This window comes from Haliotis rufescens, unplaced genomic scaffold (assembly GCF_023055435.1).
Source record: "Haliotis rufescens isolate VD_foot unplaced genomic scaffold, xgHalRufe1.0.p SCAF_18, whole genome shotgun sequence".
Taxonomy (NCBI): domain Eukaryota; kingdom Metazoa; phylum Mollusca; class Gastropoda; order Lepetellida; family Haliotidae; genus Haliotis; species Haliotis rufescens.
Window position 1 is genome coordinate 7,748,337 of NW_025963868.1, and position 20,633 is coordinate 7,768,969.

At 41.1% G+C, this 20,633-nt stretch overlaps 1 protein-coding gene and 1 long non-coding RNA gene across 2 annotated transcripts; both read right to left on the bottom strand.

The window, feature by feature from the left end:
- Nucleotides 1-4,007: 4,007 nt before the first annotated feature.
- LOC124149695 lies at nucleotides 4,008-10,230 on the bottom strand. The gene is made up of 3 exons (XR_007221832.1): nucleotides 9,510-10,230; nucleotides 5,130-5,686; nucleotides 4,008-4,852 (listed from the first exon to the last, which is right to left on the bottom strand). It is a non-coding gene; the product is annotated as an uncharacterized LOC124149695 (long non-coding RNA).
- Nucleotides 10,231-12,098: 1,868 nt separating this feature from the next.
- On the bottom strand, nucleotides 12,099-20,254 carry LOC124149694. Its single transcript, XM_046521434.2, has 4 exons — nucleotides 20,177-20,254; nucleotides 14,163-14,226; nucleotides 13,670-13,966; nucleotides 12,099-12,870 (listed from the first exon to the last, which is right to left on the bottom strand). The coding sequence occupies exons 2-4, from the start codon at nucleotides 14,224-14,226 to the stop codon at nucleotides 12,587-12,589; spliced, it is 645 nt and encodes a 214-aa protein (XP_046377390.2). The 5' UTR covers nucleotides 20,177-20,254; the 3' UTR covers nucleotides 12,099-12,586.
- Between the last annotated feature and the right edge of the window lie 379 nt (nucleotides 20,255-20,633).

The following is a 20,633-nucleotide window of genomic DNA, read 5'->3' on the forward strand; positions in this document are numbered from 1 at the left end:
ATATCCCTACACTTCTGTTACCCCTTCACCCACTACCACCACACTTCAATTACCCCTAAACCATATACCCCCAACACTTCTATTACCTCTACACCGAATACCCCATCACTTCCATTACCCCTACACCCAATATCCCTACACTTCTGTTACCCCTTCACCCAATACCCCAACACTTCTGTTACCCCTTCACCCAATACCCCTACACTTCTATTACTCATACACCCAATACCCCCACACTTCTATTACCCCTACACCCAATACCCCCACACTTCTATTACCTCTACACCCAATACCTGGTCAGTTCTATTACCCCTTCACCCAATAACCCAACACTTTTATTACTCCTTCACCAAATACCCCCACACTTCAATTACCCCTAAACCCAACACCCCAACACTTCTATTACCTCTACACCCAATACCCCATCACTTCCATTACCCCTACACCCAATATCTGTACACTTCTTTTACCCCTTCAAGCAATATCCCAGCACTTCTGTTACCCCTACACCCAATACCCCCACACTTCTATTACCTCTACACCCAATATCCCAACACTTCTATTACCCCTACACCCAATACTCTAAACTGCTATTACCCCTACATCCAATACCCCTACACCCAATACCCTTACACCCAATACCCCCAGACTTCTATTACCCCTACACCCAATACCCCATCACTTCTACTACCAATACACCCAATACCCGCACACTGCTATTACCCCTGCATCCAATACCCCAGACTTCTATTACCCCTACACCCAATACCCCACACTGCTATTACCCCTACACCCAATACCCCATCACTTCCATTACCCCTACACCCAATATCCCTACACTTCTGTTACCCCTTCATCGAATACCACCACACTTGAATTACCCCTAAACCCAATACCCCAACACTTCTATTACCTCTACATCCAATACCCCATCACTTCCATTACCCCTACACCCAATATCTGTACACTTCTGTTACCCCTTCAAACAATATCCCAACACTTCTGTTACCCCTACACCCAATACCCCCACACTTCTATTACCTCTACACCCAATATCCCAACACTTCTATTACCCCTACACCCAATACCCTAAACTGCTATTACCCCTACATCCAATACCCCTACACCCAATACCCCTACACCCAAAACCCCCAGACTTCTATTACCCCTACACCCAATACCCCATCACTTCTATTACCTCTACACCCAATACCCGCACACTGCTATTACCCCTGCATCTAATACCCCACACTGCTATTACCCCTACACCCAATACCCCATCACTTCCATTACCCCTACACCCAATATCCCTACACTTCTGTTACCCCTTCACCCAATACCACCACACTTCAATTACCCCTAAACCCAATACCCCAACACTTCTATTACCTCTACATCCAATACCCCATCACTTCCATTACCCCTACACCCAATATCCCTACACTTCTGTTACCCCTTCACCCAATACCACCACACTTCAATTACCCCTAAACCCAATACCCCAACACTTCTATTACCTCTACACCCAATACCCCATCACTTCAATTTCCCCTACACCCAATACCCGCACACTTCTGTTACCCCTTCACCCAATACCCCCACACTTCTATTACCACTACACCCAATACCTGGTCAGTTCTCTTACCCCTTCACCCAATAACCCAACACTTCTATTACCCCTTCACCAAATACTCCCACACTTCTATGACCCCTACACCCAATACCCCCACACTTCTATTACCTCTACACCCAATACCTGGTCAGTTCTATTACCCCTTCACCCAATAACCCAACACTTCTATTACCCCTTCACCAAATACCCCCACACTTCAATGACCCCTAAACCCAATACCCCAACACTTCTATTACCTCTACACCCAATACCCCATCACTTCCATTACCCCTACACCCAATATCTCTACACTTCGTTTATCCCTTCAACCAATACCCCAACACTTCTGTTACCCCTTCACCCAATAACCCAACACTTCTATTACCCCTTCACCCAATACCCCCACACTTCTGTTACCCCTTCACCCAATACCCCCACACTTCTATGACCCCTACACCCAATAACCCAACACTTCTATTACCTCTACACCCAATACCCCCACACTTCTATTACCCCTTCACCCAATAACCCAACACTTCTATTACCCCTTCACCCAATACCCCCACACTTCTGTTACCCCTTCACTCAATACCCCTACACTTTTATGACCCCTACACCCAATAACCCAACACTTCTATTACCCCTTCACCCAATAACCCAACACTTCTATTACCCCTTCACCAAATACTCCCACACTTCTATGACCCCTACACCCAATACCCCCACACTTCTATTACCTCTACACCCAATACCTGGTCAGTTCTATTACCCCTTCACCCAATAACCCTACACTTCTATTACCCCTTCACCAAATACCCCCACACTTCAATGACCCCTAAACCCAATACCCCAACACTTCTATTACCTCTACACCCAATACCCCATCACTTCCATTACCCCTACACCCAATATCTCTACACTTCTGTTACCCCTTCAACCAATACCCCAAACACTTCTGTTACCCCTTCACCCAATAACCCAACACTTCTATTACCCCTTCACCCAATACCCCCACACTTCTGTTACCCCTTCACCCAATGCCCCCACACTTCTATGACCCCTACACCCAATAACCCAACACTTCTATTACCTCTACACCCAATACCCCCACACTTCTATTACCCCTTCACCCGATAACCCAACACTTCTATTACCCCTTCACCCAATACCCCCACACTTCCGTTACCCCTTCACCCAATACCCCCACACTTCTATGACCCCTACACCCAATAACCCAACACTTCTATTACCCCTTCACCCAATAACCCAACACTTCTATTACCCCTTCACCAAATACCCCCACACTTCAATTACCCCTAAACCCAATACCCCAACACTTCTATTACATCTACACCAAATACCCCATCACTTCCATTACCCCTACACCAGATATCCCTACACTTCTGTTACCCCTACACCCAATATCCCTACACTTCTGTTACCCCTTCACCCAATATCCCAACACTTCTGTTACTCATACACCCAATACCCCCACACTTCTATTATCCCAACACCCCTACACTTCTGTTACCCCTACACCCAATATTCCTACACTTCTGTTACCCCTACACCCAACACCCCTACACTTCTGTTACCCCTACACCCAATATTCCTACCCTTCTGTTACCCCTTCACCCAATAACCCCACACTTTTATTACTCATACACCCAATACCCCCACACTTCTATTACCCCTACACCCAATACCCCCACACTTCTATTACCTCTACACCCAATACCCTGTCAGTTCTATTTCCCCTACACCCAATAACCGAACACTTCTATTACCCCAACACCCCATACCCCTACATGTCTATTAACCCTACACCCAATACCCCCACACTTCTATTACCTCTACATCCCATACCCCTACACCCAGGAAAGAATGACCCATACTTTTATTAAATAACCATAAATATATAATTTATAAACAATTCAAGTATGTAACATGTGATATTCATTTCTACGTACACCTTAATAAAACATTTATCAGCTGACCAGTACTTTTGAGTTCATTAACCCTTCAAAAAACGTTCCATTTTCTATTATATTTAACCTAATTTATATTTGGTCCCATGCGTAATGTGTTGGATCCAATTTGCTGTCAGTCATCGCAAACATGATGCCGATCCTTTTGACAACACACTCTGCGTCAGTGTCAGTGGTGATGTAAGCATCGCCTCATCTGATGACGTTAGCAACATACCTACCCACGAAATCCAGATCTTAACACAATTGAGAACTTGTTGGATCAACTGGATCGTCGTGTGAGATCCTGAGTAACGAAACTGTTTGTTTCATGCTCAGTAGAACATGTACATTGTTTTACCAGATATTATGAATTGGCATGATTATCAACATACCTTTCAACAAATACCAACAGGAAGATTATGATACACAATTGATGTTGTTTACTGAATTAAATGTTAAGAAATTCATGTATGCTTTAATGCTTAATGCCATTCGTTTTATTGATAGAGTTTATTGCATTGTTACAAGTTTCCCAAAGCATCAGGGTAGGTAGTTATATACATGTTCCACAAACGGATGTCTACTATCAGTCCAGGTTGATACTGTGTTATGACATTTGCCAAACTAAGGTAGTCTCTTTGTGCAATGCATTATGCCTGATTTGCAAAGAGAGTTGGCGGAATTAATTAATCAAATTGCAGGGACTGTTGACTGACCGGCCCAAGCCTAGTCCCCCACTGTTGTTGCGCCAGAGTTAAAAAAAACACACAATTTATTCTGAAATTAATCAGGCATATTTTAATACATATTGTGGGTAAGGCTTTTAGCAATATTCAAGGTATCACCTTAGACTGAGTACAAAAAATGGGCTTCAGCAATGTGCTTCGTTTTAGGAAAACGAACTCTGTGCGAATGCTTAAAAAACTACCCGACTAACTTATTATCACCTGGACTTTTGAGGCAACAGCATAATACCGTCACGGTATACATATACGTGTGTATTTATACAGTGTAATTAACTGGATATGACATCACAGAAGGATTTTTCTCCCTGAACAGGAGTCAGGTACAAAGTGTTGTACTCATGCCCAAGGGGAATCGTACACATATTTTTCAGCCTGCTGTGTCCGTTTTGACTGTTTCATCCTCACCAGTTTCATCCTCACCAGAAAGATCACCAGCACAACTATGATTGTGACACCCACGCTTCCGGCAACGATAGCCACGGTGGTAATGCTTGTGCTGATGCTTGCATCTTTGTCCGCCGTCACTGAAAAAGTGTATAGTGTAGAAACAAGCAAATTCACATTACAACATTAAATATCAACGACTTTCTTTTCCGATTCATCTTTCTCCATCGCACCTGGCTTCTTTATGGCATGATCTATTCCAGGTATGTCTACATGGTTGGAAATTGATACTTCGTTTCCGACTTCATAAATACATGCATACCCTCCTTCGTCTACTCTGGCTTGGTTGCGATTCGGAGACCTGTCTTACCATTACAGTACTGATATCAATGTGTTTGACGTTTAGATTCAACCTACTTTTGACATGAAGTTCGCAAGATGAATTGCCGTCATCTCCAGGAGCAGCACATGTCCAAAGCCCTGCATGTGTTGGATTTATACTCAATATTCTCAGCTCAGTATGGGTCGTGTTGATAATGCTTGTATTATATCCTTTAACAGGCATACAAATAGACCAGTTTGCAATACACTGTGGGGCAATTATTCCGTCTGGCCCAGCGTATTGGAGAATGGAGAAGGGGGAAGTCGTGTAGCATGTCAGTCGAGCAAACACACCAGGGTAAGATATATCAGGGCATGATAGTTGAGGTGTACCTTTCAGGAATACAACAAATGCAAGTACATTAACCAGTGATTCACATACATAAACAAATACCGACTAATATAGTTCTCTTAGCAATATTATTATATGTATGTAGTTTACCATATATATGATCGAATGCCAGTTCAATTGTAATTAGTTCAATCAAATTGTTTATTGTTGTCTATGCGTCAACTCTAAGACACTTACTGAGCGCTGTCTGTGCAAGGGAGACTATGATAATGAAGGTTGTTCTGTTGATTGACTGCATCATCTGTCAAGATAAAGACATATAGGTAGTGTGTACATCCACATCATTCTGGGACCAGTGTCAACAGAACAAACGGGATCAATGTTTAATTATAATGTGTATTGTCATATGCTTCGATTATTGAGACGGGGATTATCTGATCATGTCTTGCAGTCATATAACGTTAAACTTTAACTTACATTTATACGTTAAAAACCCCCAGAATATCCAGCTTATAATTTGATATTCAGAAACCCATGCTAATGGAATTGGGTATTAATAATACAACTGTTATATTGTTATGTGATGACTTCCAAATTGAAACAATATGTTAACCCAGAAATTTGTGCCAAAAAAAATCATTGTAAAACCCCCAAACAACAAGTACATGGTATAAAAGTAGGAATTGTATCATATAATTAAACCAAAACACATTACTGCTGGACTGACATTTTCTCTTGAGACTTTTCGTCATAGCGTACTTTCCTTTATTCCTGAAATTCATTAAAAATATCCGTTGCAACTTCACAAGCTTTAGAAAACCTAGCCCCAAATGTTAAAACATATTCCAACAAACTCATTTCACATCATTAAGCCAACACTCATTCAACTGCTTTAAAGGTTCATGAACAGTTTGGTCAAAGGCAAGGTCAAAAGGATTAAAACCTAAAGAGTCCTAAAATGACTCCCCCGCAGCAGACAACAAGAAATTAATGCTTTCATCCCAATCATTTCAGTTTCATAACAGCCTTGGTTAACCTCTCTACAGCTCCCTGAGATGCAGGATGATATCCCCAAGACTTAAGCTTAGTTATGCCTAACTGGTGCATAGCCTGTTGGAAAACACCTGGCATGAAATCTGACTGATCCTGATCTGACTGAATAGTCCTCTGCAAACCAACTATAGTGACGAACTTTACCAACGCCTTGATAATTACTTGAGCTCCTCCCTTCCCAGAACTGGTTCCTCAACAGCCAAGAGCACTCTCTCTTAGACAGGTCAAGAGAATGAGCAATAAAAGTGTCAGCCAAATGGTAACTGGAATCACCCTCAGGTACAAATTTGCTGAGAAGCAACACAAGAAGGAAACATACCTTGAATTTCTTTTTCAGAATTTCAATATTTTCTAAAGTGCTAGGCAATCAACAGGATAAGTCAAACAATTTCCCCCTGCCAAATCATTCCCAATAAACAAGTCTACACCATTATCAGGGAGGGCTTCTACATTCCCCACCCCAACCAACCTAGACACCAAATTTCAGAAAGTGGCAAATTACCACTCAAAAGCAGAATTTGAAGCCGATCCCTCAAAGCGGTAATGGATCTGTCACCTTAACTGACACAAAACCTTTTCTTATTGTGCATGTGATAAAGTGATACCCTCTTACCCATATAACCCCACACCTGTGTCTATGATAAAGTGATACCCTCCTACCCATATAACCCCCAAACCCGTGTATGTGATAAAGTGATACCCTCCTACCCATATAACCCCCAAACCCGTGTATGTGATAAAGAGATACCCTTCTACGTGTATAACCTCCAACACTGTATGTGACAAAGTGATACCCTTCTGCCCATATAACTCCCACACCTGTACATATAACAACAGGTAAGTACTCCTCTTTCACAACAATAGACTTTGACGACTAGTCTTCAAAAGCTTTAGTCCTTTTTAGCCGAATCACAAAAAAGCTGTGACCTGACATTCACAAAACGCAGAAGCAGAAGTGAGCTCTCTTCACTCAAATATTATAGACCCTGGTTTACCCCAAGATCTACAAGTTGGCCCCGACGAAGATCCCGAAGTATATTTATAAACAAGTAGAACTTAACCTTTTGACAACAAACTCAGAACCTGACGTGTTAGAACTAGATCTAGGAGAGAATGAATTATCCTTTCCTGATTTGTGACCCTGTGAAATCACTTGCCCACTTTTATAGTCAAAATACCATACAGTGCTGGATTAGTCTAGCTGTCCCAGAATATTCTAGTACACACTTGTCTCAAAAAACATCTTAAATATTGAAACGTCCACACCAGTGCTTACATTCCTGATAAATAATCATTGTCAAAACAAAATACTATGGACGTCTACTGAATCTTAAGAGAACCAATGTAACACAATTTAATCATTGTTTAACAATAGATTTCACTTCCATATAACAATAATTATAGTCCATTTGTGAGTGTATTCACAATACATTGGTTTGAATAGATGCGTCTTGACGTTTGATTTGAAAGATGAGGACAGTTTTTATTTCCTATGGTACATCCATCAATAAATCTCGCTGCTGAATTCTGAAAATGCTAAGCTTTCTAGTAGTTCAGTTGCCAAGCCCTCTGACTTGGTTGAGGTGCGTCATCGTATCCTAATTGCATAGAGGTCGTGACGTTTCAACCCGGTACATTCACTCCAAAATATTGTTGCAGTGGGTCAGCTGGTGCAGGTCTGCCGCTGAAAACACGTTCCAGTTTTATTTGGCATTAACTGCGTGTTAAAATTATGACTGAAAATATCATTTTGATGTATGCCAATCTTGACTAGTGTCAACCTGCCCTGGTTAGCTATTAATTCCGATTCTTTGGTAAAATGTAGGGAAAAGACCTGGTAGCCTCACTGTCTGATAGCGATTCATTAACATATGCCTGTGCTATAGGCGGAATCGTACCATAGACTCTTATGATTCTGGAACAGGTTGAGTCACGTTAACTTACCAAATGTTAAGATCGCTCATGAAATGTCAAGCATACAATCTGCTATTTGAAATAGTATTTGAAACACTATTATGTTGAAGCCTTAGGAATATGTCGTGTGATGAATACAGAACTTGAATCCTGGAAAGGCACGCCTTGGATTATTTGTGCACAGGGGCCCTGTGCTGCAGAGAAAAAAAATCGACCGAACATTCCTGAGTCTATGTTCCTTTGATACTTTGCCAACATTTCAATAGGGACCCCTTTGTGAAGGTAGAGTTACATTACTTGAGCATGTAACGCAACGACTAGATAATGAATGCTGCTGTCCATGGTAACAATGCAATCACCATCAAAACCAGTCAAGCAGATAGCAAAATCACTTTGCGTCTTACAGCTGTATGTCAGATAAGAGGAATAGAAATCCAAACAGTGTTCGAGTCAAAGATTACAGGCCTCCACAGGTGTTTATTGAAACGAGCTTGGCATGCGTTATGTTTATTGCCTAAAGTGAACTGTGCCGGTGTTTCTTAAGAAAACCTTGTTCTGAAGTATACGGACATAATAATGAAGAACTATGTAACATCCTTGATTGATGTGAAGGCGTGAACACTCGAATCTGTTCACTAATTCGTAAAGGCACATAAAACCAAATGTGCAATTTACTTTAAGCTGAGATATAAATTATTTCGCTTTGTGTTTCTTTTATAACAAACAGGTTAAAAAAACCCACATCAAAACAGCACTTACACTGATATGTGAATTCATGTAAACAACCTATAAAGCAATATATATCTTTGATACCTCAATACACCTGAATGATAGTCATTAATTGTGTATAGCAATTTGGATTGTGTTGTTGCTTAAGCTATATTCCAACTACATGACGGCAGTCATTGTTTGTTGCCGTTTGTTGCCGTTTGTTGCCGTTTGTGGCCTTTTACGACAAGTGTGGGTACCTGAAGACCAGTTCTGCTCCGTATACTAGGTTACCGCGGTAAATATTGTTGTAAGTATGTTGCGAGTCATTGCAGCACAAGTCTATTCACGTTAATCCTAAAAAGGCAAATCATAGTTTAATCGACCACAACAGAGTACTTTGTCGATCTTGTGTGTACGCAAGACATCATTAACTGAAGTATTCTTACCTAAGGGATATATTCCTCCTGCAGTTTGCAGTGTCTCCCTGCATCAAGATGGACATGATATCTGGCTCTGTGCACAGACACAGCTAAGATCTAAACATAGGGCTAACATAAACGTAGATACGAACACAACATGTGTAAACAAACTGCGCGTTGTGAAGCTGTCACGACTGATGTCACCTCATGGCCCTACATTATCAGAACCATACAGTTTTTATACCAGCTTAGTCTTGAGGTAATGGGGTACACCATATATACCTTCCCCAATCAACTTGTCCATGACGATCACTGCACAGAAAACACTGTGCATGTTTAAGACAATAGCGTTCACAATACGATTTATAACTTATTTTCTGTCATCAAAGCTGTAATAAAACATTTTAACGCGCAGTTGTTTCCGAATATAACTGGAACGTGTTTTCAGTGGCCGAGTTTCAAAAGCTGACCACCACTGCAACAATATTTTGGAGTGAATATCTCATGTTAAAACGTCACAGTAGTAAGTGAGTTAGATTTTACACTGCTCTTCGCAACATTCAAACAATATCACGGTGGGGGACATCAGAAATGTGCTTCACACTTTGTTCCCATAGGTAAAAGAAACCAGCCGTTCTGCGTGACGAGCGAATACCTTAACCTGAAGGCTACACCACCGCCCACATTCCCTCCATTACCTATCTGTTGTGTAGATTTGGATACCCAAACACTTATTTATTTGATAAGATTTTATCTATAGAACATGTATGTTGATGTGTTTTACTTATTTTGAATACTCCAGATGATGCCCTCGTAAACATATCACATCGGTAATACAGCACTGCATCCAAGAGTTAAGAAATGGTATTCATGTCAAAGATATAGTTTTCTGAACTACCAGGTATAGTTTAATGAAGTATAGTTTTGACCAGAACAATTATTGTAAAATACTCTTCAAAAAACGAAACGCAAAGCCTGATTTGTGTGAGGTAAGACAAAAACATTTGTACGAGGAAGGTATTCAAGGTATTGAGCCAAAATGCTGTTGAGAAAACAATTTGTCTTCTCAGTTAACGGTACATAGGAAAAAACAAAGGTGAAGGTCAGCTACCATTATAACGCGTATGTCCCCTGTTGAAATCCTCAGCAGACTGACATCTCCTGCACATGGAAGAGACGAGTATGCTAGGCCTGCAGTGCAAAAGCCAACTGCTTGCAACGTCTGGGTTTGTGGTTGACGTCGGCGTAGCCGTCTATCCAATTCATCCCACAGGTGTTCTATTGGGTTCAAATCCGGGAATCTGGAGGGCCATGGGAGAACATCAACGTTGTTGTTGTGTAGACAGTAGATCCGTGCTGATTGCGGTCGAGCGTCGTCCTGCTAGGAAACACCGTTGCCATTGGCTGCTGGGCGCTACATTGAAACCCCGGCTATAGCTGATCGGGATCTCCCCCGCCTGCATCAGCCATCGACGTTGTTCCTTTGCACTTCTGTTAATATTGGCTTATTGTTGAACTGTCACTGTTCGATTGACGCAGATGCCAAGCAATGAAAAACCCTTCACTTTAATATCGTTCAAAGTGCTGCTACAGGTACAGTTTGTGCAGCTCCATGACCATTTTGTTTATGCACTGGGTGCGTTTTTCCTGATCGTACGTTTTTCCTGACTAATTGTTTGCATGTCCTTGTTGTGATCATTTTGATCCCGGAAAATTGTCATTGACACTATAACACAGTAAACCTCTTCAATTTACACCTCTGGATCCTCTATATTTGCTTTTATGGCCAAAAATATTCGCGTTCCATATTATTCTTTGAAGAGCATATTTCGACGACAAGACTCCTTCACTCTCATAAATCTTGAACCCAATACCCCTACACTCTCTTTTACCTCTACACCCAATACCCCCACACTGCTATTACCCCAACATCCAATACCCCCACACTGCTATTACCCCTACACCCTATACCCCCAGACTGCTATTACCTCTACACCCAATACCCCCAGACTGCTTTTACCCCCACATTGCTATTATTGGGTGTAGGGGTAATAGCAGTGTGGGGGTATATAATTTATAAACAATTTTGGTATGTAACATGTGATATTCATTTCCACGTACACCTCAATAAAACATTTATTAGGTGACCAGTACTTTTGAGTTCATTAACCCTTCAAACAACGTTCCATTTTCTATTATATTTAACCTAATTTATATATTGTCCCATGCATAATTTGTTGGATCCAATTTGCTGTCAGTCATCGCAAACATGATGCCGCTCCTTTTGACAACACACTCTGCGTCATTGTCAATGTTGATGTAAGCATCTCCTCATCTGATGACGTTAACAACATGCCTACCCACGAAATCCAGATCTTAACACAATTGAGAACTTGTTGGATCAACTGGATCATCGTGTGAGATCCTGAGTAACGAAACTGTTTGTTTCAAGTTTAGTAGAACATGTACATTTTTTACCACATATAATGAATTGGCATGATTATTCAACATACCTTTTAACAAATACCAACAGGAAGATTATGATACACAATTGATGTTGTTTACTGAATTAAATGTTAAGAATTTCATGTATGCTTTAATTGTTAATGCCATTCGTTTTATTGATAGAGTTTATTGCATTGGTACAAGTTCCCCAAAGCATCAGGGTAGGTGGTTATATACATGTTCCACAAACGGATGCCTACTATTAGTCCAGGTTGATACTGTGTTATGACATTTGCCAAACTAAGGTAGTCTCTTTGTGCAATGAATTATGCCTGATTTGCAAAGAGAGTTGGCGGAATTAATTAATCAAATTGCAGGGACTGTTGACTGACCGGCCCAAGCCTAGTCCCCGAATGTTGTTGCTCCAGAGTTATTTTTTTTTTTTAAATCTGAAATTAATCAGACATATTTTAATACATATTGTGGGTACTTAGAATGAGTACAAACAATAGGCTTCTAACAATGTGCTTCGTTTAGGAAAACGAACCCCGTGCGAATGCTTAAAAAGCTACCCGACCAGCTTATTATCACCTGGACTTTTGAGGCAACAGCATAATACCGTCACGGTATCAAAATACGTGTGTATTTACACAGTGTAATTAACTGGATATGACATCACAGAAGGATTTGTCTCCCTGAACAGGTGTCAGGTACAAAGTGTTGTTCTCATGTCCAGATGTTTCATCCGTTTGTCCAACAACGTCATAAGGGGAATCGTACACATTTTCATCACTGTGTTTTTCTGGCTGCTCTGTCCGTTTTGACTGTTTCATCCTCACCAGAAAGATCACCAGCACAACAATGATTGCGACAGCCACGCTTCCGGCAACGATAGCCACGGTGGTAATGCTTGTGCTGATGCTTGCATCTTTGTCCGCCGTCACTGAAAAAGTGTATAGTGTAGAAACAAGCAACTTCACATTACAACATTAAATATCAACAACTTTCTTTTCCGATTCATCTTTCTCCATCGCACCTGGCTTCTTTATGGCATGATCTATTCCAGGTATGTCTACATGGTTGGAAATTGATACTTCGTTTCCGACTTTATGAATACATGCATACCCTCCTTCGTCTACTCTGGCTCGGTTGCGATTCGGAGACAGCGGGGCTCCCTTTTGTAGGCACAATGTGCCCACAATCTCATCATAAGTAGCTGTAGGTTCGTCATTATAATACTGGTTTGGCGTGTGTAAGGTGTTCTTCTGCCGTTTTATTTTAAGGACATAGAAAACAATGACAACAAGGACGATCATCAAAGGGCAACAACTCCTTAAATAATAATCCAGGTAGTTCCATTCCCATTTGCGTCTGTTTCCATTGACTGAAGTGTAACAAAATAGTAATCATGTAACTGTTATATGATAAACAGTTCCATCGAATATCAAGTATGGGACCTCCAGATACGTCAAACGTGACAAACTTGAAATTGGCTCGCAAGGCAAGTTTAATGAAATGATCATGAAAGGCTTTCTACTTTGAAGGTTTGCAAACAAAACAGACAGATCATTCTAATTTTAAGTATGTCTTCAATAGTATATGTTCCAAGTTTATAACTTTTTTTATCACTGTGTGCTTGCACGTGTTAAGTTAAATTATGTGTATTCTGATCTGTTTGATATAGATTTTCGCGTTATACAAAGATATGATCCCTGACCTTATCATGTTAAGATTCAACCTACTTTTGACATGAAGTTCGCAAGATGAATTGCCGTCATCTCCAGGAGCAGCACATGTCCAAAGCCCTGTATGTGTTGGATTTATACTCAATATTCCCAGCTCAGTATGGGTCGTGTTGATAATGCTTGCATTATATCCTTCCACGTTGGTACATGAAGACCAGTTTGCTACACACTGTGGGGCAATTATTCCGTCTGGCCCAGAGTATTGGAGAATGGAGTAGTGGGTAGTCGTGTAGCATGTCAGTCGAGCAAACACACCAGGGTAAGATATGTCAGGGCAAGATAGTTGAGGTGTACCTTTCAGGAATACAACAAATGCAAGTACATAAACCAGTGATTCACATACACAAACAAATACCGACTAATATAGGTCTCTTAGCAATAGTATTTTATGTATGTAGTTTACCATATATATGATAGAATGCCAGTTCAATTGTAATTGGTTCCTTCAAATTGTTCATTGTTGTCTATGCGTCAACTCTTAGACACTTACTGAGCGCTGTCTGTGCAAGGGAGACTATGATAATGAAGGTTGTTCTGTTGATTGACTGCATCATCTGTCAATATAAAGACATATAGGTAGTGTGTACATCCACATCAATGTGGGTCACTGCAAACAGAGCAAACGGGATCAATGTTTAATGTGTATTGTCATATGGTTCTATTATTGATATACATGTATCACTTTAAGAGATCTGATTATCTGATCATGTCTTGTATTCATATTAAGTTTAACTTAAACTTAAATTTAAACTTTAAAAGAAACCACAATATCCAGCTTAGAATTTGATATTTAGAAACCCATGCTAAAGGAATTGGGTATTAATTATACAACTGTTATAATGTTACGTGATGACTTCCAAGTTGTTAAAATAAGTTAACTCAGAAATCTGTACACAAAATAATATATTGTAAAACTCTCAAACAACAAGAAAATGGTATACATGTAGGAATTGTATCTTATAAATAACTGGGGTTTTAAATCAAAACACATTACTGCTGGACCGACATTTTCTCTTGAGACATTTGGTCATAGCGTACTTTCATTTTTTCCTGAAAATCATTAAAAATATCCCTTGTAACTTCACAAACTTTAGAAAACCTAGCCCCAAATGTTAAAACATATTCCAACAAACTCATTTCACATCATTAAGCCAACTCTCATTCAACTGCTTTAAAGGTTCATGAACAGTTTCGTCTAAGGCAAGGTCAAAAGGATTAAAATCTAAAGAGTCCTAAAATGACTCCCCCGCAGCAGACAACAAGAAATTAATGCTTTCATCCCAATCATTTCAGTCTCATAACAGCCTTGGTGAAACCTCTCTACAGCTCCCTGAGATGCAGGATGATATGCCCCAGACTTAACCTTAGTTATGCCTAACTGGTGCATAGACTGTTGGAAAACACCTGGCATGAAATCTGACTGATCCTGATCTGACTGAATAGTCCTCTGCAAACCAACTATAGTGACGAACTTTACCAACGCCTTGATAATTTCTTGAGCTCCTCCCTTCCCAGAACCGGTTCCTCAACAGCCAAGAGCACTCTCTCTTAGACAGGTCAAGAGAATGATCAATAAAAGTGTCAGCCAAAAGGTAACTGGAATCACCCTCAGGTACAAATTTGCTGAGTAGCAACACAAGAAGGAAAAATACCTTGAATTTCTTTTTCAACATTTTCAATATTTTCTAAAGTGCTAGGCTCATGGCAAACAACAGGATCAGCCAAACATCTTTCCCCGGCCAAGTCATTCCCAATAAACAAGTCTACACATATACCGGGAGAGTTTCTACATTCCCCACCTAAACCAACCTAGACACCAAATCTCAGAAAGTGGCAAATTACCAAAAGCAGAATTTGAAGCCCATCACACAAAGCGGTAATTGGCTTGCTCTTGGACCTGTCACCTTAACTGACACAAAACCTTTTCTAATTGTGCATGTGATAAAGTCACACCCCCTACCCATATAACCCCCACACCTGTGTATGTGATAAAGTGATACCCTTCTAAACATATAACCCCAACACCTGTGTATGTGATAAAGTGATACCCTCCTACCAATATAACCTCCACACATTTGTATTCGATAAGGTGATACCCTCCTACCCATATAACCTCGACACCGTTGTATTTGATAAAGTGATACCATCCTATCCATATAACCTCCAAACCCGTGTACGTGATAAAGTGATACCCTCCTACCCATATAACCTCCACACCCGTGTATGTGTTAAAGTGATACCCTCCTACCCATATAACCTCCACATCTGTGTATGTGATAAGGTGATACCCTCCTTCCCTTAAAACCTCCACACCCGTGTATGTGATAAAGTGATACCCTCCTACCCATACAACCTCCAAACCCGTGAATGTTATAAAGTGATACCCTCCTACCCATATAACCCCCACACCTGTGTATGTGATAAAGTGATACCCTCCTACCCATATAAACTCCACACCTGTGTATGTGATAAAGTGATACCCTCCTACCCATATAACCCCCGCACCTGTGTATGTGATAAAGTGATACCCTCCTACCCATATAACCTCCACACCCGTGTATGTGATAAAGTGATACCCTCCTACCCATATAACCTCCACACCCGTGCACGTGATAAAGTGATACGCTCCTACCCATATAACCTCCACACCCGTTTATCTGATAAAGTGATACCCTCCTACCCATATAACCTCCGCACCCGTGTATGTGATAAGGTGATACCCTCCTACTCATATGACCTCCACACCCGTTTATCTGATAAAGTGATACCCTCCTACCCATATAACCCCGATACCTGTGTATGTGATAAAGTGATACCCTCCTACCCATATAACCTCCACACCCGTGTATGTGATAAAGTGATACGCTAAAACCCATATAACCTCCACACCTGTGTATGTGATAAAGTGATACCCTCCTACCCATATAACCTCCACACCCGTGTATGTGTTAAAGTGATACCCTCCTACCCATATAACCTCCACATCTGTGTATGTGATAAGGTGATACCCTCCTTCCCTTAAAACCTCCACACCCGTGTATGTGATAAAGTGATACCCTCCTACCCATACAACCTCCAAACCCGTGAATGTTATAAAGTGATACCCTCCTACCCATATAACCCCCACACCTGTGTATGTGATAAAGTGATACCCTCCTACCCATATAAACTCCACACCTGTGTATGTGATAAAGTGATACCCTCCTACCCATATAACCCCCGCACCTGTGTATGTGATAAAGTGATACCCTCCTACCCATATAACCTCCACGTCCGTGTATGTGATAAAGTGATACCCTCCTACCCATATAACCTCCACACCCGTGCACGTGATAAAGTGATACGCTCCTACCCATATAACCTCCACACCCGTTTATCTGATAAAGTGATACCCTCCTACCCATATAACCTCCGCACCCGTGTATGTGATAAGGTGATACCCTCCTACTCATATGACCTCCACACCCGTTTATCTGATAAAGTGATATCCTCCTACCCATATAACCCCTACACCTGTGTATGTGATAAAGTGATACCCTCCTACCCACACAACCTCCACTCCCGTGTATGTGATAAAGTGATACCCTCCTACCAATATAACTCCCACACCTGTGTATGTGATAACGTGATACCCTCCTACCCATATAACCTCCACACCCGTGTATATGATAAAGTGATACCCTCCTACCCATATAACCCCCACACCCGTGTATGTGATAAAGTGATACCCTCCTACCCATATAACCTCCACACCCGTGCACGTGATAATGTGATACCCTCCCACAAATATAACCTCCACACCCGTGTATGCGATAAAGTGATACCCTCCTACCCATATAACCCCGACACCTGTGTATGTGATAAAGTGATACCCTCCTACCCATATAACCTCCACACCCGTGTATGTGATAAAGTGATACGCTAAAACCCATATAACCTCCACACCTGTGTATGTGATAAAGTGATACCCTCCTACCCATATAACCTCCACACCCATGTATGTGATAAAGTGATACGCTCCTACCCATATAACCTCCACACCCGTGTATGCGATAAAGTGATACGCTAAAACCCATATAACCTCCACACCTGTGTATGTGATAAAGTGATACCCTCCTACCCATATAACCTCCACACCCGTGCACGTGATAAAGTCATACCCTCCCACAAATATAACCTCCACACCCGTGTATGCGATAAAGTGATACCCTCCTACCCATATAACCCCTACACCTGTGTATGTGATAAAGTGATACCCTCCTACCCATATAACCTCCAAACCCGTGTATGTGATAAAGTGATACCCTCCAACCCATATAACCCCGACATTTGTGTATGTGATAAAGTCATAACCTCCTACCCATATAACCTCCACACCCGTGTTTCTGATAAAGTGATAGCCTCCTACTGATATAACCTCCACACCCGTGTATGTGTTCAAGTGATACCCTCCTATCCATATAACCTACACACCCGTGTATGTGATAAGGCGATTGAGTGAGTGAGGGAGTGTGGTTTTACGCCGCTTTTAGTCAATATTCCAGCAATATCACGGCGGGGGACACCAGAAATGGGCTTCACACATTGTACCCATGTCGGGAATCGATCCCGGGTCTTCGGCGTGACGAGCGAACGCTTTAACCACTAGAGAATGTGATAAAGTGATACCCTTCTACCCATATAACCCCCACACCTGTATATATAACAAAAGGTAAGTACTCCTCTGTTACACCAATGGCCTTTGACGACTAGTCTTCAAAAGCTTTAGTCCTTTTTAGCCGAATCACAAAAAGGCTGTGACCTGACATTCACAAAACGCAGAAGCAGAAGTGAGCTTTCTTCACTCAGAAATTATAGACCCTGGTTTACCCTAATATCCACTAGTTGGCGCCAACGAAGATCCAGAAGTATATTTATAAACAAGTAGAACTTAACCTTTTGACAACAAACTCAGAACCAGACGTGTTAGAACTAGATCTAGGAGAGAATGAATTATCCTTTCCTGATTTGTGACCCTGTGAAATCACTTGCCCACTTTTATAGTCTAAATACCATACAGTGCTGGATAAGTCTATTTGTCCAAGAATATTCTAGAACATACTTGTCTCCTAAAGCATCTTAAATATTGTAACGTCCACACCAGTGCTTACATTCCTGATAAATAATCATTGTCAAAACAAAATACAATGGACGTCTACTGAATCTTAACAGAACCAATGTGACACAATTAAATCATTGTTTTACAATAGATTTCACTTCCATATAACAATAATAATAGTCCATTTGTGAGTGTATTCACAATACATTGGTTTGAATAGATGCGTCTTGACGTTTGACTTGAAAGCTTGGAAAGATGAGGACAGTTTTTATTCCCTGTGGTACATCCATCAATAAATCTCGCTGCTGCATTCTGAATATGCTTAAGCTTTCTAAGTAGTTCAGTAGTCAGGCCCTCTGACTGACTTGGTTGAGGCGCGTCATCGTATCCTAATTGCAAAGAGGTCGTGATGTTTCAAACCGATACATTCACTCCAAAATATTGTTGCAGTGGGTCAGCTGGTGAAGGTCTGCCGCTGAAAACACGTTCCAGTTTTATTTGGCATTAACTGCGTGTTAAAAATATGACTGAAAATATCATTCTGATGTATGCCAATCTTGATTAGTGCCAACCTGCCCTGGTTAGTTATTAATTTCGATTCTTTGGTAAAATGTAGGGAAAAGACCTGGTAGCCTCACTGTCTGAATGCGATTCATTAACATACGCCTGTGATATAGGCGGAATCGTACCATAGACTCTTATGATTCTGGAACAGGCTGAATCACGTTAACTTACCAAACATTAAGATCGCTCATGAAATGTCAAGCATACAATCTGCTATTTGAAATAGTATTTGAAACACTATTATGTTGAAGCCTTAGGAATATGTCGTGTGATGAATACAGAACTTGAATCCTGGAAAGGCACGCCTTGGATTATTTGCGCATTGGGGCCCTGTGCTGCAGAGAAAAAAAATCGACCGAACGTTCTTGAGTCTATGTTCCTTTGATACTTTGCCAACATTTCAATAGGGACCCCTTTGTGAAGGTAGAGTTACATTACTTGAGCATGTAACGCAACGACTAGATAATGAATGCTGCTGTGCATGGTAACAATGCAATCAGTCTGTAAATAATCGAGCCTGGACAGTCGCACGTCCACCATTGACATCGATCTACTTTGTTGGGGGAAGATGACATGTATCAACCACGAGAGTGAGCCTAACGACCCTATCCCGTTAATCGCATTTTACAAGTCTGGGTTACTTAAGACCAGTTCTGCTCCGGGTCTTTTACGGGGATACTAGGTTACCCTGGTAAATAGTCTAGTAAGTATGTAGCGAGTCATTGCAGCATAAGTATATTCACGTTAATCCTAAAGAGGCAGATCATAGTTTAATCTACCACAATGGAGTACTTTGTCAATCCAGTGGGTATGCAAGACAGCATTAACTGAAGTATCCTTACCTAAGGGATATATGCCTCCTGCAGTTTGATGGTGTCTCCCTGCTTCAAGAGGGACATGATATCTGGCGCTGTGCACAGACACAGCTGAGATGTAAACATAGGGCTTACAGAAACTTAGATACGAACACAACACGTGTAAACAAACTGCGCGTTGTGAAGCTGTCACGACTGATGTCACCTCATAGCCTTACATTATCAGAACCCTGCAGTTTCTATACCAGCTTAGTGTAGAGGTAATGGGGTGCACCATATATACCTTCCCCAATCAAGATGTCTATGACGATCACTGCATAGAAAACACTGTGCATGTTTAAGACAATAGCGTTAACAATACGATTTATAACTTATTTTCTGTCATCAAATCTGTAATAAAACATTTTAACGCGCAGTTGATTCCGAATATAACTTGAACGTGTTTTCAGTGGCCGAGTTTCAAAAGCTGACCACCACTGCATCA

Excerpts from the sequence above, each read along its gene's own strand:
- LOC124149694 (XM_046521434.2), bottom strand. The coding sequence starts at position 14,226 with ATGATGCAGTCAATCAACAGAACAACCTTCATTATCATAGTCTCCCTT. Across the intron at positions 13,967-14,162 it reads CCTTGCACAGACAGCGCTCA|GTACACCTCAACTATCTTGC; the intron begins GTAAGTGTCTAA and ends TATTCCTGAAAG. Across the intron at positions 12,871-13,669 it reads TTGCGAACTTCATGTCAAAA|TGACGGCGGACAAAGATGCA; the intron begins GTAGGTTGAATC and ends ACACTTTTTCAG.